Source organism: Carassius carassius, chromosome 13 (assembly GCF_963082965.1).
Source record: "Carassius carassius chromosome 13, fCarCar2.1, whole genome shotgun sequence".
In the NCBI taxonomy this organism is placed as follows: Eukaryota; Metazoa; Chordata; class Actinopteri; order Cypriniformes; family Cyprinidae; genus Carassius; species Carassius carassius.
This window is the reverse complement of record NC_081767.1, coordinates 27,913,031-27,936,440: the sequence shown is the minus strand read 5'-3', so window position 1 is coordinate 27,936,440 and position 23,410 is coordinate 27,913,031. Positions and strand designations below refer to the sequence as shown.

The 23,410-nt window shown below is 36.1% G+C and overlaps 3 protein-coding genes across 5 annotated transcripts in view; all 3 read right to left on the bottom strand.

Annotated features, from left to right (window-relative positions):
* Positions 1 to 14,791, bottom strand: part of LOC132156275 (SLIT-ROBO Rho GTPase-activating protein 1-like) — a 102,845-nt gene extending 88,054 nt beyond the window's left edge. For 2 of the 3 annotated variants that reach the window (XM_059565204.1, XM_059565205.1), the window contains exon 1: positions 14,178 to 14,789. In XM_059565204.1, coding sequence (XP_059421187.1) covers positions 14,178 to 14,247 — 70 coding nt within the window. In that variant the 5' untranslated portion in view covers positions 14,248 to 14,789. Of the gene's footprint in view, positions 1 to 14,177 lie in introns of all 3 variants that reach the window. The other variant, XM_059565206.1, reaches the window with a different exon arrangement.
* A 1,347-nt stretch (positions 14,792 to 16,138) lies between these two features.
* Positions 16,139 to 20,405, bottom strand: rxylt1 (ribitol xylosyltransferase 1). Its single transcript, XM_059565202.1, has 6 exons — positions 20,191 to 20,405; positions 19,891 to 20,058; positions 19,689 to 19,791; positions 18,820 to 19,134; positions 18,480 to 18,650; positions 16,139 to 17,224 (listed from the first exon to the last, which is right to left on the bottom strand). Exons 1-6 carry the CDS (start codon positions 20,333 to 20,335, stop codon positions 16,822 to 16,824), a joined length of 1,305 nt encoding a protein of 434 aa, XP_059421185.1. The 5' UTR covers positions 20,336 to 20,405; the 3' UTR covers positions 16,139 to 16,821.
* Positions 20,406 to 21,157: 752 nt separating this feature from the next.
* zgc:112052 (protein C19orf12 homolog) lies at positions 21,158 to 23,117 on the bottom strand. Its single transcript, XM_059565203.1, has 3 exons — positions 22,957 to 23,117; positions 22,470 to 22,654; positions 21,158 to 22,381 (listed from the first exon to the last, which is right to left on the bottom strand). The coding sequence occupies exons 2-3, from the start codon at positions 22,627 to 22,629 to the stop codon at positions 22,116 to 22,118; spliced, it is 426 nt and encodes a 141-aa protein (XP_059421186.1). The 5' UTR covers positions 22,630 to 22,654; positions 22,957 to 23,117; the 3' UTR covers positions 21,158 to 22,115.
* Between the last annotated feature and the right edge of the window lie 293 nt (positions 23,118 to 23,410).

Here is a 23,410-nt window from a genome sequence, read left to right as displayed (position 1 = left end):
ACCATAGTGTAGCATCTCCTTTTCTTTTCAAAACAGTTTGGAGACGTCTGGGCATTGAGGCTATGAGTTGCTGGAGTTTTGCTGTTGGAATTTGGTCCCATTCTTGCCTTATATAGATTTCCAGCTGCTGAAGAGTTCGTGGTCGTCTTTGACGTATTTTTCGTTTAATAATGCGCCAAATGTTCTCTATAGGTGAAAGATCTGGACTGCAGGCAGGCCAGGTTAGCACCCGGACTCTTCTACGACGAAGCCATGCTGTTGTTATAGCTGCAGTATGTGGTTTTGCATTGTCCTGCTGAAATAAACAAGGCCTTCCCTGAAATAGACGTTGTTTGGAGGGAAGCATATGTTGCTCTAAAACCTTTATATACCTTTCAGCATTCACAGAGCCTTCCAAAACATGCAAGCTGCCCATACCGTATGCACTTATGCACCCCCATACCATCAGAGATGCTGGCTTTTGAACTGAACGCTGATAACATGCTGGAAGGTCTCCCTCCTCTTTAGCCCGGAGGACACGGCGTCCGTGATTTCCAACAAGAATGTCAAATTTGGACTCGTCTGACCATAAAACACTATTCCACTTTGAAATAGTCCATTTTAAATGAGCCTTGGCCCACAGGACACGACGGCGCTTCTGGACCATGTTCACATATGGCTTCCTTTTTGCATGATAGAGCTTTAGTTGGCATCTGCTGATGGCACGGCGGATTGTGTTTACCGACAGTGGTTTCTGAAAGTATTCCTGGGCCCATTTAGTAATGTCATTGACACAATCATGCCGATGAGTGATGCAGTGTCGTCTGAGAGCCCGAAGACCACGGGCATCTAATAAAGGTCTCCGGCCTTGTCCCTTACGCACAGAGATTTCTCCAGTTTCTCTGAATCTTTTGATGATGTTATGCACTGTAGATGATGAGATTTGCAAAGCCTTTGCAATTTGACGTTGAGGAACATTGTTTTTAAAGTTTTCCACAATTTTTTTACGCAGTCTTTCACAGATTGGAGAGCCTCTGCCCATCTTTACTTCTGAGAGACTCTGCTTCTCTAAGACAAAGCTTTTATAGCTAATCATGTTACAGACCTGATACCAATTAACTTAATTAATCACTAGATGTTCTCCCAGCTGAATCTTTTCAAAACTGCTTGCTTTTTTAGCCATTTGTTGCCCCCGTGCCAACTTTTTTGAGACCTGTAGCAGGCATTAAATTTTAAATGAGCTAATTAAGTGGATAAAAGTGTAAAATTTCTCAGTTTAAACATTTGCTACGTTATCTATGTTCTATTGTGAATAAAATATTGGCTCATGTGATTTGAAATTCCTTTAGTTTTCATTTTATTAAAATTTAAAAAACGTCCCAACTTTTCCGGAATTCGGGTTGTAGAATAAAGGCTATGCAATGTCAAAAATGAATAATTTCAATTATTTTATAAAATGGGGAGGTTTAATCTCCATTATGGATTTATAAACTCAAACTTGTTAATTACTTTCTTTTTTATAATAAAACACTCCTGTGGGCTTAATAATGTGCAGGAGCTTAAAAAGGTCACTGAATTGTAAGGCAGTAATTTAAATTTCATAAAAAGGACCTGAATAATATGCTTTCCATGTGTGACTGCTGGTGGAGAGCTTAAAAAAGAACCACAGTGTTCAGATTGGTATCAATAAATGGCCTTTTCTTTGGAAATCCCACACGTCCGTGGCTGGAACCACAATCCCCCTCCCTAAAGTTTCTGCCTCTGGGGAGGGAGCTGCACAGACCAAGCCATGGTACATCTAACGGGTCTGTACCCCAATGAATCTCTGAGACCACAGCTCACACCCCGACCACAAAAAGGTCTTATCGTGTGGAAGAGTTAGAGAGAACCCAATTCTCAACAGCAACTCTAAAATCAGACGCAACTAGGGGCAAAGGCAGCTGTGTTAAAACAAAAAACAAAAAGAGATGAGATGATGTTCTGGTGACTTCAATGCAATGATACAGCATTGTATGAGTTAACATAAATAAAGGACAGGGCTGTGCCTTTGCCACAAGTGATAATCAATCAGGCTTAACGCACACAAAGACAAGGGAAAGCCGTTCCCTGACATTTCATGCCTGACGACTGCCTTTTCGAAAAGCTCACTGCCCCCAGCGATTCAGCGCCAGTGGCCCTAGACATCTTTTCAAGGAAGGTTTGCTGACAGCATGGCCTTTGGCTATTGATTAGGGCGGGCTGGAACCCACCGCCTACCCCCTCAACCTTTAAAGTTCAAAAGGTCAGTGCAGGAGAAAAGAGGAAGGGGGTTGGAAAGAGATAACTGCGGCAGTAGATGAATTTCCCTTCGATCAAGGAACTGCCACATGGGACAACTCAGCCTAAATCTAAACAAATAAGGCCTGAAAAAGAAAACTACACATTTTCAGTAAAATATGTGACACTGAAATAATAAAAAAATCCAGAAATATCTGTTTACAAAATTCACATTTTTCAAATAATTATATTGCAACAATAATAAAACAGCATAATCAGCTGTAATAAGTGAAAATGTAATATTTAAATTGTAACATTAATATATATATGCATCATGCTAATATTTACTGTACTAACTGTAATTTATGCTAATATAAATGAACATTTCTTTTACAGCAATCAGTTCTCATTTGCATAAAATGTACTTCTGCTTAACATAATCACATCATCAATAGCCTCTCATCTCACCAAAAATTACATACTGCCACAGAATTGCAAACTATTAAGGAAAAACAACTTCTAAACCGGAACTCAAAAGTTTGTCCGCATTGATTTTAATAGTTTTAACTCGGGATGTCCTACACCTTCAATATCAGAACAGTCTCCATACAAGTTTTCAAGTAACCCTCCGAAAACCAAGAGCTGTTTTGACTTTGCAGTTCTACAGACTTTTCCCCCACTAAACTCGACTATTATTTCTTGATCATCCATGATGACGACAAGCATGGCCTTATTTGTCAGCGCGATGAAAGCTGCTTGTTTGCAGTAGCTGCCTTTTGATTGTTTGGGATTACATTAGTTTAAGTAGGATGAAGACATGCTAGGCTGAGGGCCAGCAGCAGTTCTATTGAAAGACCAGCCAAGTCAGTAGAACTTATCCCATCATACACACCCAGAGCAACATTAAGGACCATGCAGAAAAAAAACTTGGTTATACAATACAGATGCAAAAAACAACATATTTTTCATATTTTACGGTTCAGAATTCACCTGATCGTTTTTGATGCTTACATAAGGCAAGTGCATTTAAGAGCTAGATGGAGCACAGTGGAAAGAAACACTTGGGGTCTAATAAAAAAAAAAATAATAATAATTTTGAATATTTCTCACTCGACATGACTTGAAAGTGTAACACTTGCAGAAAAACAATACAAAAATGCATCAAGATGCAAATATAGGAGCCAAAGACATTTGTCAGCAATAGTAGCGATAGATTAAAGAAGATAAGACATTTTTTTATGACTGCAAACTGTATAACCGCTAAATCACTGCATACAAATTAAAACAGTAAATAACTTTACTAATCAATTAGTTGTTGGGTCACAAGTTAATTAATTCAGTGGTTTTCAAAATTAACAAAAATGAATGAAAAAATATACAATTGAAAGAAAAACATTTGTGTACAAGTACAATTGAATTATTAATTAGCCTATTTGAATTTATAATCACATTTTATAGATAATATTTACATTTCTCTAAGTAAAAGAAAATTACATCTTTTAAACAGCATGTTGTTTTATAATAAAATTTCGTTTTTCACACAGTATGAGTCTTAAACTATAGATATAAAAAACATAAAATATAATATAAAATATACTTAAATATAAAGTCTTAAAATATACATTTTATTACCAAGGGGATCCTTTGTAGGAGAATAGACATATTTAGGCATCATCTGCATTAAAAAGTTTTATGTTCAGCAGTGTGACTTATTTATTCTAAAAATATGCATAATGTAAAAAATGCTTTATAAAATCTGTAAAGAGGCAACAAAGTTAGCGTGTCTAGAAGGAGGTCATGTTGCTTTAGTGGAAGGCCTTAGGGAGGGAATGCAGGTGCTGCAAGAGACATCTTGGGTTGCTTCGAGAACAGACGATAAACAATGACAGAATCATCAGCACGGTTGCTAAGGGAACACATACACAACCATCAGGATCTTTTGATCTGTTGGGATTCGGGAGAGATACATCACTTATTCAGCTCAGGAAAGAGCACTAAAATAATGTAGTGCGCTAAAATAAAAGTACTTTACCTTATTAATCTGATAAAGGAAACCATAAAAAAACTAAAGCAATGCACCACCATGATGTTAATCTTGATTGTTTGCTGCTTGCTTATCCTAATGGCCATTAATTGCCTCACTGAAGCAAATCAGAGCTGATTGCAAGTTTCAAATTGGCATAAATAACAAGTGATGCCAGCTAATAAGAAAATTAACAATTAGCCTATCGCTAATATGAACCCTCATATCACGCTGTCTACAAACAGGGATGATGATACAGAGCTGTTGTAAGTCTTTAGGGATCAGCTGAGATCAATACGGGTCAATGGATGAGTGTTGAACAAACTTCTGAGATCAGTAGAAATAATTTTGATGTTTAAACATATGGAGGAAACTAAAATAGCCTCAAATTCTTCCCGGATGTTTACAGTCACCTTTTTGAAGAGTCACTCCACTAAAACAAACTTCTCGAAGAAATCTTTCACCTCCTGCTTCTTCCCCCGACATAACTGCGCTCATTGAAGGCTGAGAAGTTTTGGTACAGCAGTTCTTGTCTTTGTATGCTGGTTAGTCTTCTTAATAATCCTAACCAAGGTCTTTTGGCAAAGGGCTCGCTAGCAACCCATGATGGGCCCCAAGGGAAGGGTTTGCTGCCTGCTTTTTCTTCATGGCATGGATAGTACGACTTTTTCCATGTCTGATGAGGTCTGATATATTGCATGAGGTACAAGTCAACAAGTCATGTTTTAATATGAGCGGTACAGGCCAGATAGCCACTAGAAAAAACATAAAATCATATACTGATAACCTGTGATTGTTTTTCTCACGTAAATGCACCATGCTTAAGAGGGATTTTCTTCTTTCAGATGAATACAATCAGATTTATATAAAAAAAAATCCTTGCTCTTCCAAGCTTTATAATGGCAGTAAATGGTGGTCAAGATTTTGAAGCAAAATAAAGTGCATCCATCATAAAAGGTACTCCACACACCTCCGAGGGGTTAATAACAATTAGGGCTGGGTATCGAGTTCGATACTTTTTACCAAATTGCCTTGATATATACAATCAAATATCGAAAACATGTCTTGTCTTTCGATACCCAATTTAAAAACCTAAGGGGTTAATCTTGTCAACGTCAGTGATCCAATAAGCATGCTTTATGTGCCTAAATCAGTGATTGGCTCTGGCAAGGCATCAAGGAAAATGCATGTTTCATGACCTTTCATTAATACTGTTGCATCAAAAGACAATTTATAAAAGTCAATTTAAGACAACATAAGACAATTTATAAAATGTATACTATGCTTTTACTCAAAACTCACTTTAAAACACCATTGAGTGTTTGTAATAACTTCCGATTGCAATTTAGTGAGAGGGTTTTGGTCATATAATGTTCCAGAAATATGTTATTTGTAGCCTTTTCTATCAAGCTAACTGCTACACCTGGGGCCCGTTCTTCGTACGTCGCTTATTACATCCGAGATCAAATGACACATCCAAGATGATATCATCGTGCTAATCATGATCCGGCTAATTGGGTTCTTCGAACACACCTGTTGTGTATGATTAGTATCGCTGGATTGAGTTATCTGAGATAATTGCGCGTTCACGTGTTGGCTTAAAAGGGGATATGTATCGATACTCGAAACCATGATCAGCAGGGCAGCGATTGGCTGGTGGCAAGACGGCAATGTAATGACATCATATAATTTAAAACTACACCCGACGAAAAACTTGACAAATTTCTGGACTTTTATAAGGAAACAGCCAAGCAAACAAAACTACATAAATGTTATAATAGATACATGAAACAGATAATAGATGCATGTTTTTATTTTATTAGAATTTTTTTCATGATTCCCAATTATTTATATTAGTTGTACAATCTTTACATTTTTATTTCAATGTAGAAATTATCTATTCATTTCATTTTATATTTGGACAGATTTGTTACGTGACAGCATTAATGAAAGTTTCTTAAGGGTCAATATCATGTTATCTGCATCTCCTGCACTCCATCAAGCCACTCTTATAATAGCAGTCATCACTCAAAATAATGCATGACTCTATTATCTGTATAGCATGTGTGTAAGACTCTAATACAATTATGAAGTAATAATTTTATGACAAATAAATATTTCAGTGAGTAAAACTGGCTGTGTCTATAGTAGGCTGTTATGGACTACACAGCCTTTTTATATTATTTTTTAATAATTTAATGATTATTATTTTAAATTATTGTCTCTGGATCAGTACGATACTCTTGTAATAAAGTAGCAGACATATTTTGAGTATCAGTTCTGGTTGAAAAGAAGCGATCTAATCCTGTTTACATGAAATAAGCCTACTCCCGAGCAGGTTTAAGCTTACGGACCTGTTGCTATGACAGCAGCTCCGGGATGAGCTTCGAAGAACCAAATGATCCAAGATCACGCCAAATCGTCAACATTCAAATCAAGCAAACTGAGTTAGCAACGTACGAAGAACGGGCCCCTGGTTAGCATTTCTCAGGTAAACACTGTATTGTTATAAAAACAGGCAGAATCTCATGCAAATCACATACAAATCATATACTGTTGTAATTGCATGTTTATCAGCTTCATGTTTCATCCCTGTAAATGTTTTTCTGGAAGTGTAACACAGGTTCGTCAGTGGAGAGAGGGCAGGTTATGAATTGCCCACGTGGCAAATTTGCATGATCAACTTAAAAGCGAAATTTTTGTAAATGTGAGCTCACCTTAAGAAATATGTCAAAAACATAAAACATATACACAGATGGATTGTTCTCAATTAGATCAACAACATGCATTAGAAAACAGAGGGTGGATTTGAATTTCATGCCAAATTTAACATTACAACTCATCTAATAATGCAAGTTCTCTATATAAGTGCAAACTAATGTGAAAAATAATAGATGCCATGAATCACACAAGACAGACAAAAGTCAAAGTCACACTCAAGTCCATCTAAAATACAACAAATTGGTGCTATGATAATACTTTGCAATAGACACACAAGGGATCAGACAACCTAACTTGTAATAACAATAACAACCTAACTATTCCTTGACTTGTGGTGGGTTTTGTTAAGGTTCAGGGTGGCAGAGTCAGTGTGTGATGTTTGGGTCGAGAGAAGCAGATTTGATTGGAAAAGTGAAGAGTGAAAAGCCCAGCATGCTTGGAAAGACTATCCAGGAGACAGGCTTAGTCTACCAAACAAGAGAGAGGGAGAGTAGACACAGATGGTCCCATCAATAACCCCTACTCTTTCCTCCACCACCACCAGTGTTCATCCACTATTTGGGCTCTAGAATCAAGCACAAAGACTGATGGTCTGTCCGGAGCAGATGGCAGGTATACAGAACGTCTCAAGCAGGAAGTGTGGGAATTCTACTGCAAATGAGACTTCATTAACAATAATGGGCGGTAAATTGACATAGCTGTCAAACAAAGGCATTGTTTTAATTACTTTAAACGGATTTAAGATTGTTTTTTTTAATCTTGTTTATAATATAGTTTAGAGCAAGTATTAAGAGTTTGCTGCATTGGCATTTAGTGCCACTACTGAACTTCCAGCATCACAAAAAACAAGGATAAGGGCTTTCCGATTTCCAAATTAATCATATGATTGGGGCTTTTATGTAACAAGCAAAACCTGAAACTAAACCAAATTAAAATTATTAAAAATAGTTGACGTGACTTTATGAAATAACTGGACATCCAGGGTAAAGGCCAAACTAGACAGAATAAAATCTGAGCTATAAATAATATCTTAGTCAGTAGCACTGAAAATTGCACAAGGCCCAAGACAGCCCTGTTAGTGACATTGGTAACACTGGACAAACCTTAGGCCAGTTTTATACAATTACTCATTGTTCATTCATAATTTAGCAAGGCTGGTGTCAGTATGAAAAATATATTTGTAAAAGTACAAAAATATTCCAAATATTTACTATCTCTGTACCCATTTCTTACAGAAAAATAAATATATAGATCATCATTCAGAAGTGAATGGCAGTGCATTTGTGTCTCACTGGAAGCTTGCTTAGAGGTTATAACATTTATGTGGGGAAATATTCTCGCATGACAGGCTAAGGACAGCGTCCATGTCAGGAGCCAGCAGGGGCAGGCCAGTGAGTCGTGACCCAGTGCCATGAAAGGAACGCCAACTGTGTGACATCAAACAGACAATCTAGCCAAAGAAAACGATGCTTTGTGCTTTGCCAGCAGGCCTAGGGACCAAATTATGAGTGTACACATCTCTGCACTTGCTATGAAGTAATGCACCCCGGTGTCATGGAGTTCAATTTGTTTTTTAAAACAGCATTCATACCTTTTCAATCGTGATGAAAGTGAAAATTCACAAAATGTTCATGAAATACAAATTTATTTATTTTTATTCTTGATTTACCTAGGCTTCAGTCCGCTTTCACATCAACACAGCATCTTTGTGCTTTTCCATATTTTGTTACGTTCATCTTACATCATTCTCTCTATGCAGTCAGTCAGTGGAAACAACACGTGGAAACTAAAACAGTTAGTCCTGACAGACTCACTTTGTGAAATGTAACCTTAATATCAAACTTGATTGCTAAAAGGAAGTATTCTTGAATTAAAGTCAACATAAAATCTCGGGTTTACCATTGATCTTGCTGCATGTGATTCATTGCTATTCCAGAGAACACTACCGTTTGTATTCATTATCTTTATCAGGTTTTCGCAACAATGCCATAGAAGAACTGTTTTTGGTTGCTCAACGAATCTTTCAGTGAACAGTTCTTAAAGGATTAGTTCACTTCCACAATAACAACTTCCTGATAATTTACTCACCCAAATGTCATCCCAGATGTTCATGTCTTTCTGTCTTCAGAAATTAAGGTTTTGAGGAAAACATTACAGGATTTTTCTCCATATAATGGACTTCAATGGTGCTCAATGGACTGAAGGTCCAAATTGCCATTTCAATGGAGCTTCAAAGGGCTTACTGCAAAATGATCAATCATTTTTCTTAAAAAAAATCATTGATATAGTTTTTAGCCACAAATGCATGTCTTGCACTAGCTCTGTGATGCACATCCACAAATTACGTAATCATGTTGGATTGATGCACGTTTAGCTCTTCGTCTGTGCACTGCGGTTCAAAAAGGTAGGTTAGAGCAAAAAAAACCTCCTTCTCATTTTCTCCTCCAACTTCAAAATCGTCCGACATCATTGCTTTACCTTTCTTTGCACGTACGCTTTGTAAACACTGGCTCGGTACCTCCTCCTCCTTTCCAACGTGACTGCATGCATGAAGTCGAGCTAGTGCTAGATGAGCATTTGTGGTTAAAAATTACATACATTTAATTTTTTTTTAAGAAAATGACTAATCGTTTTGCTAGGTAAGACACCTATTCCTCGGCTGGGATCATGTAGAGCTCTTTGAAGTGGCTCTGAAACTGCAATTTGGAGCTTCAGTCCGTTGGCCACCACTGAAGTCCATTATATGGAGAAAAATCCTGGAACGTTTTCCTCAAAAACCTTAATTTCTTTGCGACTGAAAACAGAAAAATCTTGGATGGCACGGGGGTGAGTAAATTATCAGGAATGTTTTATTCTGGAAGTAAATTAATCCTTTAAAAGATTTTTTTCCCCTTAGAAAATGTACATTTTCCACTATAAAAACACTTTTGTGGAATGGAGAGGTTCAATGTATGTTAACCGTTTGTCGTGGATCCATAGATACCAAAAAAGAACCTTTACATTTATGACCGTACTTCCCCACTGAACTTGCTCCATTCTGTCAGGTAACACCCACTTTTTAATAATCCAATCAACTGACAATAGATAAAATATCCTAAATAAGTTCTGCCATACATTTCTTTTCACTACATAATAAATCAGACTAAACATAAAATGGTTGTGAATTCTATTTACTATTTTACTTTATTAGCTTCCCAGCTTTATTAAAATAATAAATGTTCAATCTAAGCATAAAAGAAGTTATGGTCAGGATCAGGATATGAAGAGAATGTGCAAACACCAAGAGTCTGGAATACAAATAAGAAAGGTAAGGTAAACTGACTGTAATTAGACAGCCACCATGACACCACTGCAGTATGAAAATACATAAGTATTGATGTTTCGGAATATTCGTCCAAAACAGCAGTTTTGATAATAGTTTTTGAGGACCTAAAATGTTTAATGTTTTCAACTGTGTCAGTGTATTTTATTTACACAGCATAGATAAGCTACACCAGGTAAACATGCCAACAGTGTACGCACTTCATTGTAACCAAAAATGACGCTAGAATAGCAATATGTAAAATTAGTTTAGATTAATACCTAGAGGCAACTCTTTACTACAACTGCTGTGTCACCTATGAACATGAACTCATTACATTGTTCAGACAGACAGTTACCAAATTTACCAAATTAAATAATAGTAATAATAATAATAATCATCATCATTTCAGTGCAGGAGGGCTTGGGGATATAGCCAAAAACTCCACATTTTGACAATATTTGATAATCAATATTTTGCTTTCGCACCACTAACTAAACACCTTTGATTGGCCTGTTCGCCTGTCAGCTGTCATAATCATAAGACGAAAAGAGGTGAGAAGCTGCCTTTCTGTCTTCATAAGTGAAACACATACATGTGATAAACACAACATTCCCTCATTTTTTTATTGTCTGCTAAGATCTCACAATATTGTGTATCCCCAAATCTGCAGGGATTGCATATTGTTAGACTTACTGTATCCTTTAGAAGCACAAAAACATAACAGTCAACATTGCTCCAGCATAAAGTTTGTGCTAATAGAAGTCTCCCTCCTCCAATCATGGAAAAAAGTCATAGTTGTTCATCTGAATGGTGTTTTCATGTTACTACAACTCCCTTTTGCTCAAAGCACAAAGCTAATGAGATGCTGAGCACGGGTGGATTCTGTGCATCATGCTGCTATTAACAGTCTTAGTCATCAACAGAGCGAGGGGCTGAACATTCCTGCCAAATGAGCACTGCTGCTCTGACGAACCATGTCATCTCAGCGACGTACCACTCTCTCTCACACACACACTCTCTCCCTCTACATAAATAACAGGCATTTCTGTCTACAAACAGCCCTGGAGGACTCAAATTCCCATGGTTACAACAACGCAGCAACTTCCTCTTTCCTGAGATGATGATGTTCACACCACGAAAAGGAAACAGACCATCCAGCTTAGTTTGTTGGAAAGTAAGAGGAAAGTTTTTAAGTAGTTCTGCTCATCAGTGACGTTAGCATAAGGTTCAAATTTGAACAATGGATTTCAATAGCATTCAAAATGACTGAATAAATTGTATAAAAAATTAATTTTCAAGGCTGCATCTCATTTCTAGTCTTACTTGATCTTAGTGCTGCGTTCGACACCATAGATCATGACATACTCATAGATCGATTACAAAACTATACAGGTATTCAAGGGCAGGCTCTAAGATGGTTTAGATCCTACCTGTCCGATCGCTACCATTTTGTTTACTTAAATGGGGTGTCATCTCATTTATCATCAGTAAAATATGGAGTGCCACAAGGATCCGTCCTAGGTCCCCTTCTATTTTCAATATACATGTTGCCCCTTGGTAATATTATTAGAAAATACGGAATTAGCTTCCACTGTTATGCTGATGATACTCAGCTATATATTTCAACGAGACCAGATGAAACTTCCCAATTATCTAAGCTAACAGAGTGTGTTAAAAATGTAAAAGATTGGATGACAAATAATTTTCTCCAATTAAATTCGGATAAGACAGAGATATTAATTATTGGACCAAAAAACACCACACAGAATCTTGTAGATTACAATCTGCAACTAGACGGATGTACTGTTACTTCCTCTACAGTCAGAAATCTGGGTGTTATATTGGACAGCAATTTGTCTTTTGAAAATCATATTTCCAATGTTACAAAAACCGCATTCTTCCATCTTAGAAACATTGCCAAGCTACGAAACATGTTATCTGTTTCTGATGCAGAAAAGCTAGTTCATGCTTTCATGACCTCTACACTGGACTATTGTAATGGACTTCTAGGTGGTTGTCCTGCTTCGTCAATAAACAAGCTACAGGTAGTCCAAAACGCAGCAGCTAGAGTCCTTACCAGGTCAAGAAAATATGATCATATTACCCCAATTTTACAGTCTCTGCACTGGCTACCTATTAAGTTCCGTATCAGTTACAAATTATCATTACTTACCTATAAGGCCCTAAATGGTTTAGCTCCTGCGTACCTAACTAGCCTTCTACCACGCTACAACCCATCACGCACCCTAAGGTCACAAAACGCTGGACTTTTGGTAGTTCCTAGGATAGCAAAGTCCACTAAAGGAGGTAGAGCTTTTTCACATTTGGCTCCCAAACTCTGGAATAGCCTTCCTGATAATGTTCGGGGTTCAGACACACTCTCTCTGTTTAAATCTAGATTAAAAACGCATCTCTTTCGCCAAGCATTCGAATAATGCATCTCTTAAATTGTGAGTGTAGTTGCATCTGCATTTTTATTCTTTAGCTTGGGTTAAACTAATTTTACTTTGTTGGATCAGCAGCTATGCTAATGATGTCTCTATTTTGTTTCTATGTTTTGCCACGGGAAGCTCCAGTCTGGATCCAGAACACCTGAGAAGAGATGATGCTGACCCTCAGAGGACCCCAGATGATGCTAACCTTGAATCAACAAACAGAACTAACAATTATTGCTACATGTGTGACTGCATCCTATAATTACTATTAATTAATAATATTGATAGTTCATCATCTAGCTGACTACGTCTTGTATTATTATTATTATTATTTTTATTTTTCTAAAATCCTGTCAAACGTGCACAAACTACTAGCTACTACTAAATATTGTAGAAACATAATTTTCTGTAAAGTTGCTTTGTAACGATTTGTATTGTAAAAAGCGCTATACAAATAAACTTGAATTTTAAAAAATCAGTTGATGGAATATTATTTAAAAAATGCTAAATAACTAGATAAATGTATATTTACTTTAGAAGTATCTTTTTAATTAGCAAGAGACATTTGAGTGGCTGAGGGAAAGGGACCGTGTCTAAATGTGCCTAACAAAATGGAATATTTTCATGTTCCTGCAACTTCTTGGTAGTTGATTTGGTATAAAAACTCTGTGGGACTGTCGCATTACTGACACGTCCACAAATGAAAACACTCAAAATGGAATAAACAAAACAGATAACAGAAAAAAGCTGGGTCATGTTGAGCATAATCTGTGCATTAATCACATAAAAACTGAATACACAAAAATCATGTTTTCAACTTCTGAATTAAAGTCATGGAAAACTCTCATTAAAGGCTGAAATTCTTGGAAAAAGAAGAAATGTTGGCATAAGTAATTTGCAATAATTTTCATTACTTGTTCTCAAAGCAGAAAAAATATATAATAATATTTGAAATGTCTTGAGGCATAACCAACATTAAAAAAGCCATTTTGCTGCAATGTGACAAAAAAAAAAGCATAAAAGGAAAAGACCAATTTTGACACTTTTTGCATTACAAAAAAATGATTGTTTGCTTATGTGGGTCATATGGAACCAAGACAACATCTTGATACTTGTAAATAAAAAATTATAAAATAGCTGTATAGTCTAAATTTTGCTGCTTGACATCTTAAGTCAATAAATCAAAATATTTGTCAAAACACTTTTTTTTTCAAACAATGCATCAATCAACTTGAGTAGATTTATAAAACATTTCTCCTTACTTGTTCAACCTTTTTTGTCATTAACCCAAGTGACAGGCTTCTACTAAACCTGTTGTGTAGAAAAATTAAGATTCATCTGATTCTTTAACACAAAATGTTCAATCTGTGAATCAAACCATAAGCTTGAAGCTCAAGTGATAAATGATCTTACTGCCTCAAGCAGCCATTCAACTACTACTGCACTTTATGATTCTTACCTTTGACTTGAGTCTCGTACTCTGTAATGATCTCTTTATCCTTTTTGAACTTCACAGAAGGATTCGACATTTTCAGTGATGGTCCGAAATATCAGCAGTTCAGTTACGAGGATGTTTGTGAAGTTTGTGAAGTGTTTTATTCGGGGGGCTTTTCAGATTTCCAGGTGGTCTTACTGCGGCCAGTGCATCCCAGAAATTTTTCCACGTTGCTCAGGCTGGAAATCCCAAAAGCCGAACACAACAAATGCTCATCGTCCGAGCCCAAAGATTCCAAACGTGATTCCGCCGTCAACGCGATCAAAACAGAGCGCGCACGGGAAGAGTTTCCTCCCAAACAAATAACCCTTTCCTTGGGCAAATATCCACGGCTTGTTCCAGCAAGAGGCAGTTCCAGCCCTTCAAGCTGTGTTTTAGTCACCCGCCGACGGATCTCGACAGACCGAGCAGCATAATGACTTGCTCCACTTGCTTTTCAGCACCCGTTCCCCGCGTCCGTGCGTCTGATCGCCGGAGAGTTTCACGGATTCTGACTGGCCTCGAAGCAGCTGGAAAAGCAAGCGGTAGAAAATGGGAGGGATTGGAGGAGGAGGGGGTGCACGTTGCGGAAATGTGGACTGGATTGACAACTTTTCTAACCAGTTGGTCCCCGAGAGTAATTGTGTGTTTAGTTACATCGTAAAAGCATTGCATTTCGAAGCTTATAAACAAGCAAAACAGTTTGGAAAAAACGGATTATGAAATTGTATGCAAACGCTTTAAATAGTTACATTATGAATATTTTAAATATGAATATGATTTCTAATGACTTTTAAAGTAAGCCTTTTGAATATTTTTTAACTGTTTGCAACAACTCGTTTGAGCAATGCGTCGCGTGTGACGCCTAGTGGCCAGTGTGTAGAATTGCACGTACATAAATCGCACTTACCTCTTGAGACCAAGAAGAAATGAAGGATTGTGATGGCGACGATCAGAAGATAATTTCAGATTTTAGCGGTGAAAACTATATAACCAGTTGTAGCAGTTAAATGTAATCCAATTTGGATTTTTTAATAACTTTTAACAGAGTTTTAGAGGGGGCAAAATGTCACCCTTTTAAACTGGTTCTACATATTAAATAAAAACGTTAAGCCAAAAAAAGAAAGTAGCATAACAACAACAAAAATAATAGTTTATTTATTATGGTTTCTATTTTTATAAAATACTACATCATTTCTGAAGATGGATATTGTTGATAAACTGAAAGTCATCATACAGCGCCTCTTACAGGACAGCTGTTTTGTTGCAATACTACTTAAATCGCCTATAAGTTTTAAAAAACTCTTGAAAAAAAATGAATTCATATTTTATACTTTTATAAATGCCTTTCATGTAGGCATTTTCTTTTATTCCTGTCCCAGACCTGGACTTTCAATCTATAAAAACCCATTATTAAAATACAAATTACATTATTGACAGAACTAAATGTTTAAAACTGATCATCTAAATAAAATGTGGCATAATTATAAGACTTTTCCATATGAATTGTTTTATTGTAATTTTCTTGTATTGTGTTATTGTAAAAAGATTTAATTAAATAAAATGCTGATACAATTTTCACACATTTATCTGCTACAAAAATCCCTAAACTGTGTAAATGAGTGCAGTATGTGGGGTGAGTTGTAACAGTAATTAGACAAAATGAAATCAGTTTTAATTTTAACATCAATTTGATTTGTTATTCAAATTTACTTGTTCAAAATCATCTGAATATCATTGCCTATCACCAAAACGTGTATATATATATATATTATTGTATAAAAGTCCAACATTTTCAAGAAACATCTAAAGACATCTTTTCTGTGAGCACTTGACTGAGTCCTGTTGATTCTCTGCATTAATAAAAGAATAGACACTGTTGCTGCATATTTTTATGTCTTTATGTATTTTTAGTCTAAATGCTAGATAAATAAAGATCAGACAGGTTAAATGTAAAATTAAGTTATTTTAATAACTTGCACTGAGCGGAAAGCAAAAAAACACCTTCAAGAGAGAAAAATGAAATGTTAACAATGTTAAATATCTGACTATGTAGCCCAGCTAGGTTATAAACTAAAAAACAAAAACAAAAAACTACTTTTGCATTATTTTCACTGAAACATCATGACTTAATAAATTAATACTTTACAGTAAAAATGGAGGCTGCATAAGGTAAAACATATTGTATTATAACATACAGTAGCATCTTATATTTCACATGTATAAGATCAACAAGTAAATCACTGTGTCCAAACCAAATCAATGAACAGCTCCAAAAATAAAGTGACAAACTGTTCTTTATGTGAGACTGTATTAAAATGAAAAATAAGAATGTTAGAAACTATCATGTCCAAACCTGTATGCTTTTCTTTCTTCCATGAGACACAAAGAACACTTCCTGGTCCCATTGACTAGTATTTATTTATGTATTTATTATTATTTTTTCACAATAAGTCATTGGGTCCTGAAAACATTTTGTTACCAACATTCTTCAAAATATCGTCTTTTGTGTTACAGAGAAGAAAGCAAGTCATACAGGTTTGGAATTAAATGAGGTTGAGTAAAAATGACTAAAACGATGAATTTTTATTTTTGGGTGAACTATCACTTTAAAGTTTCCAAACTAATACTAGGTGATTTTGAAAAAGGCATCTTCCAACACTTCTGTGAATTTGTCCTTCATCTGCTGACGAAAGCCACTGTACCACTCCAGCAGTCTCATCCTCCTCTCCGTTTTTTCTTTCTGGTTCATCCCTCTCTCCCTCTCCAGGATGGCAGGCATCTCCCGCCAGTCCTTTAGGAAGATGAAGGGTGCTCCTGCATCTTTAAGTAGGTGAAGCGGGGACCGGTTACCAACTGCACAGGCCCCTGGAGTCAGGACGTCCTCCACTACGGGCACAGAGCCATAGGCACAGGCTTCATAGATGCGGTAGCACTCTGTGTTCACTCCAACTGGAGAAAGAGTGAGGTCACTTTGTGCTAACGCCATCTGGTACTGTCTAGAGGTGTCTGCTGTCTCTTGAGGAAGCCACCTGATGACACAAAATGCAAGTAGTATTAAAGGTGCTGTATGTAAGTTTTTGACTCTACTAAAGCATAAAAATACCATAATATGTTTGCAGATATTTAAGAAACATGCTAAGTTAACATACTTGTTTATCTAAATATCTACAGTCAGTTATTCTCCGTTGAAAATGTGCGTTCCGGGCCGAAATGTCTGTCTTTGTTTTGGTTTGTGAAACCCGCCCACTGCCAGTTTACCCAAGTGTATTTTGGCATTCCCGGCTGCCAGTTGGCAGCAAACACATCGCATTTAATTTTATTAATCGTCAAGTGTGCTCGTTCCTATTGGTGTCACCAATCTGGAAACCTGCGTGTGCGTCAAGTCTGGTGAAGGGGGCCGGGTGAAAAAAAACCCTCTCCAATATTTTGAATTTGGACTGCAATACCTAGTTCAACCACTCTGTGTCAATCCTACATATAGCAACTTAAAAAAAAAAAACTTGCTCGATTCAGCAATGTTTGGGCTATTATTTGTGAAAGATTTATAGGTAAAACAGAAACATTATAAGATTGTGTATTGGACATATATATATATATATATATATATATATATACACATATACACACATTAGACAACTTACACTACCATTTTTTTTCTTATGTCTTCTATGCTCACCAAGGCTGCATTATTTTGGTCCAAATACAGCAAAACCAGTAATATTGTGAAATATTATTACTAATGAATATTTTTTTTATCATAATATATTTTAAAAAGTAATTTATTCTCGTGATGGCAAAGCTGAATTTTTTAGCACTAAATACAGTCTTCAGTGTCACATGATCCTTTAGAAATCATTCTAATATGCTGATTTGGTGCTCAAGAAATATTTATTATTATTATCTAATGTTAAAAAAAAAACAGTTTTATGCAGCTTTTAACATCTGTGGAAACCATGAAAGTTTTAGAATTAGGATTTTTTTTAGGATTTCTGATGAATAGAAAGTTCAAAAGTTCAAAAATACTTATTTGAAACAGAATTTTCTTGTAGCATTATAAATGTCTTTACTGTCACTTTTGATCAATTTAATGCATCCTTGCTGAATTAAAGTACTGAAGAAAAAAAATGGTTAGTTTTTTTTTTTTTTACAGCTACCTTAAGATGGAGTAAGCATTTTAATTCTTTAGTATTTAACAGCTTCATACATCGTGCAATTTTGAAGTGAATGCAATTTGTTTCAAATCAGACCGACAAAATAAAGTACAGTACTTCCAGAAATACGTACTTCTCTCTAACATGCACAAGACAATCTTTCTCCATGCCGTTCTGCTGCAGGACGCCCATGAGAGTTTCCCTGGAGGAGTTTTTGTATATAGTCCCGAGAAAGTTGCACAGATATGGTCTAGCAGTTTTCAGCATCTGACCACTAAGTGTGACCACAGGGAAATTCCTGTATCTGCAAAGAAAGAAAAAGAACATTATAAACAATTAAATCAACTGATTTTATTCTCAATTATATTAAAATAATAAAACCAGATGCTAATAAAAAAATTACAAAATTACCTCTTTCAAGTATAATAAAATATAACACAAAAATAAATGTTATTTTAAAAATAGAAACTTACGTGGCAACGCCCAGTGGCCACTGGAAGATGTCTTTATCATTGATCCAAGGACTGTCGTACACAAGAAAGAGCAGGTCTACAAACCCACCATGCCTCTTAAGGTAAGGACTGATCCAGTCATTATTGCACTGCTCATTGCCCAAAAGAACCACAGCAACCCGAGAGACAGAGCGCAACTGCACCAGTCCCTGGACGTGCTGCAGCCACTGGAGGGAGGATGAGATTTTCTGCTGCTCACGGCCATTCAAAACCAACACCACACTGTCTGTGTCGAGAGAAACATGCCCTTGGACCACTGCTGGCCCCGTGTAGAAACTGAAGATAGATTTCAATTAAAGAGAAATTACAAAATTGTGGGTTCTGGAAATGGAACATAATGCTTTCCTTTTAGGAAAAACATTATGTTAATAATCTGTGATGTCCACATTTAAGTAAAGCTTCGATTTTTCTATTTTAAAGGATTTATAGGTAAAACAGACACATTATGAGTATGTGTATTGGTTACATTTTTTTATTTTTTATACATATTTACTGTTGTTACATACTATTACATACTACAGAATAATTCAGAGACTTTTAAATGTTTTTTTTTTTAAATAAATCTCGTGCTCAAGAAGGCTGCAATTATTAAAACAAAATTATTTATTATTATTATTATTATAAAAACAGCGATATTAAGCATTATTACAATATAAAATACATATTTTGTATGAATAGATTTAAAAATGTATTTTTTTTAATGCATTTTCAGCATTTCTATCTGAATTTTAAAACAGCAGTTATTTGTAATTTGTAATAGAAACAACAGTCATCACTTTTGATCAGTTTAATGCATCCGTGTTGAATTAAAGTGTCAGTTTAAAGCTTACCTGAAATTGATCTTCCCAGACTGAATCTCTCCTTCTCTCCATTGGCTGGATTTGTCTGGTGGGTTGAGAGGCCCTTCTAAAACATGTTCCCACAAATAAAGTCCTAGGCAAATGAGAACAAGGCACATTATTTCATTCATTTCTCTACTTATGCAACAAGCAATTCAATGATCTCTGGACGCAATAAACATATTCCACTTGCCAATGGCAGCTTTGCCCCAGATCTGAACTTTATATGTTTTTGGCCTGTTCTTAGCAGCATGATCTTGGTATGATCTGAAGGCATCTCTCCGCTTTTGCAGAGATAAGGAGTATGCACGCTCATCCTCTTCCCATGGGTTCCACTCTTCCTCTCCTGCTTTCCCATTATCTGGAAACGTATATTATTAAGCAAATCTGTTGTTTACACGCGATCATCAATTGATCATTTTATTGCATTTACATTAAAACATACATGTTTATAAACATATAAGATGCCGCGATTTATGATTCATTGTCTTACCTATAATCGCAGAGCCCTTTTTCACTACTCGATGAACGCGAGAAATAACCGTCTTGTTGAAAAATACACTATACGCTGCATACAGCGAAAATATCGCATAAGCCAAAACAATTATGATGGCTATTTTCCGGCGTAAAAATCTCATGTTTAATTTTCAGGTGACCATCCTGTGGATGCCGACCAACGTGCCCATGAGAAGACTAATATATGAACCTGTCTATGATATGAACGCGTTTTTAGTTTTGAGTCGGATCTTTTTTCATGAATCGATTCACGCCTGAACGATTCATTCGCGAAGATTTATTCAGCCGAGAACCGATACGAGTGAGCTGAGAAGAATCAGATTCAAGAAATCTGTTCAAATGAACCGATTCTCAGAAATGAGTCGAACGTCTCGAAACTGCTGTTTACATTTTAACGAGACTGCCTTGTAATGCCTGTTCAAAACTAAAGAAATTATCAGCAATATATAAATATTTCAAAAAATACATTGGAAATAACATGAGATACTAATTAAATTATTTATCCTGCTTATCATTTCAATAGGTAAATGGAACGAATTATTTTACCATCTGTTTTACTTTTCCGTTCAGTCAATAGCCGGTCAACTGTGAAGTACCGAAGGAGGAGCTTCCGCTGTACTAGCGCTCTCTTCAAAGGTCGGTGTGACCGTACGTAGCTGGAGATCGCAGCTGAGCAAAACGTCGATCTGTCAGAGCTCCGGGACCCTGAGCATGACAGAGACCGCGTCACCAACCCCACCTGGGTCATCGTCATTGGTGTCTGTACTCATCTCGGCTGTGTCCCAATTGCAAATGCCGGTGATTATGGCGGGTACTACTGCCCCTGCCACGGGTCACATTACGATGCTTCAGGAAGAATCAGAAAAGAACCCGCACCTCTCAACTTGGAGGTGCCTTATTATGAGTTTCCTGATGAGGATACTGTAATTGTTGGATAAACAATGGACATTTTCTCTGTATGCTTTTAATGTCTGGCCAAATTGAAATATTAATAAATATATATTTTAAAGCAACCAACATCTATTTCTGAGGCTTTTGATTAGGCATGCAAATCTTGGTTACAAATGAACACAAGCATTCTATTAGACCAAAAACAATTCAATTAAATATTTTTTAAAAGGCATTGATTCAACAATATCATTTGCATGTTCTATAATGCACAATCTTCCTAAGTGTTCTGAAAATATGACACGTCATGTCAGGATATTATTGAAAAGAATGTACAGTGCATGATGCATATGAAAGCTTGTTTCTGCCAGGGAATAAAAAAAATTAACAAGTAACTGCAACTTTTTATTTCTGCGCTGTGAGGGGAAAAAGTCAGAAGTGTGAGTTAAAAAGTCTCACAATTCAGACTTTTCTCATTAATTGCTAGTTTACATCGAACAAATCAGACTTTTTTCCACTCCGAATTCAGGCAAATCTGTTTTTTTTAGACTTTTCCTCCAGAATTATAGAGATATAAACTCAGAATTGCAAGGGAAAAAGTAAGAATTGTTAAATTAGGTCTCAGTACCTTAATCTCACAATTGCAAGTTTATAGATCATAACTCAAGACTTTTTTTCTGTAGAATTCTGTCACAATTCCTTTTTTTGTTTCTTTTTCTGCCATGTAATAATTCTGACTTTTTTTTTCTCAAAAGTGCAAGGGGAAAAAAAGTCATTACTATCCGATAAACTTTATTACCTTTTATGTTTTTTATTTATTTATTTTTTTTAATCCTGTGGTGGAAACAAAGTTTCATGGATTCAAATGTACCATATAAAGTTAAAAACATTTTTCGACAGTAAAAAATGCTACGTACGCGAGGTTCAACTACAGTACTCAATTATCCAATCAAACAACCTGTATGACACATGATTATAAGGTTTGAACTGTTTCACATTAAAAATAAAATGAAGTCAGTCTACATAATGCACTTCAGCTTGAAGTTCCTTTTGCATGTAGCTCAGAAGAGCAGCGGTCACTTGCTGCTGTAGTGTGGCATTTCCCATTACAAGGGCAGTCAGCTGTGCAACATCAGTCCATGTTATTGAGCCTAAAACGGCTACAATATCCTCATAGAGTCTGCGCTGCTGGTCTGGTGTCATTTCCATGATAACCTGAGGTAGAGGTTTAAACTGGCCGCTTGTCATCCAGCATCCAATCAGTCCACCGACAGCCCCACCTTAAAAAGTCAAAGACATAAGTAAGAAAACATCATTACATTTGATACATAAGGTTGACACCTGTAAATAAGGCATGAATGGACTTGCCCACTGCAATTCCCAGAGGACCCCCAATCAATCCTCCTGCAAAAGCTAAACCACCAGCGGCTGCTGCTCCTTTTCCAGACTGCTTCACCGCTGTTTTCACTTGTTGATTAGCGGAGAGTTCGCAACACAGTTTCATTATGTCATCAACTCGCGGTGGCATCTTGCTTGCAAATATTACAGTGTGACTGCAAAGTTAAAACAATTATTTAGTGATTTGTACGAAAACAAAAAATAAAGTGTGGCTACATCATAAAATATATTCTCCTAAAATATATGAGTGACGTGCATACAGACATCAAATAAAAGAGATAGATAGATAGATAGATAGATAGATAGATAGATAGATAGATAGATAGAAACAGTCAGATGATAGATTGATAGATAGATAGATAGATAGATAGATAGATAGATAGATAGATAGATAGATAGATAGATAGATAGAACGCATTTACTGTATACAAAATTCGAAATACTGTTGTACACTCACCTTCAAAGGCAACTTTTAGATTCTCTATTAACAGTATTAAACCGAGATTATGGTATCAAACATTCGCAGATTTGGTCACCACACCAAAAAATCAAATCGTCAGAAGTCAGCACATCACGCCAACAAGCGCTATGTCATGGTTTTTCTTAAAGTGTGAAGCTTGAAATATTTTTTTCAAAATAAAGTACCTTACGTTGTTGCGCGCATGTGAGTAAATGTCATGTCCTTAAAGGGTAACTAAACCCCTGGTCAGAGCCTTTTGTCTCTTTAGCAACCCACTTTAGCCTTAAATATTGTCAGAAATAAAAATGATCTATGTATGATAATTTTTAAAAGTTAAATGATCAATTAAGAATCGTAAATCTGATCTGTACATCTAATTTTTATTTAAATGCTGGTTTAAGTTTTTGTAAGTGACCATGGAACTGCGCTCTTATTTTGAAATGTCCTGTCA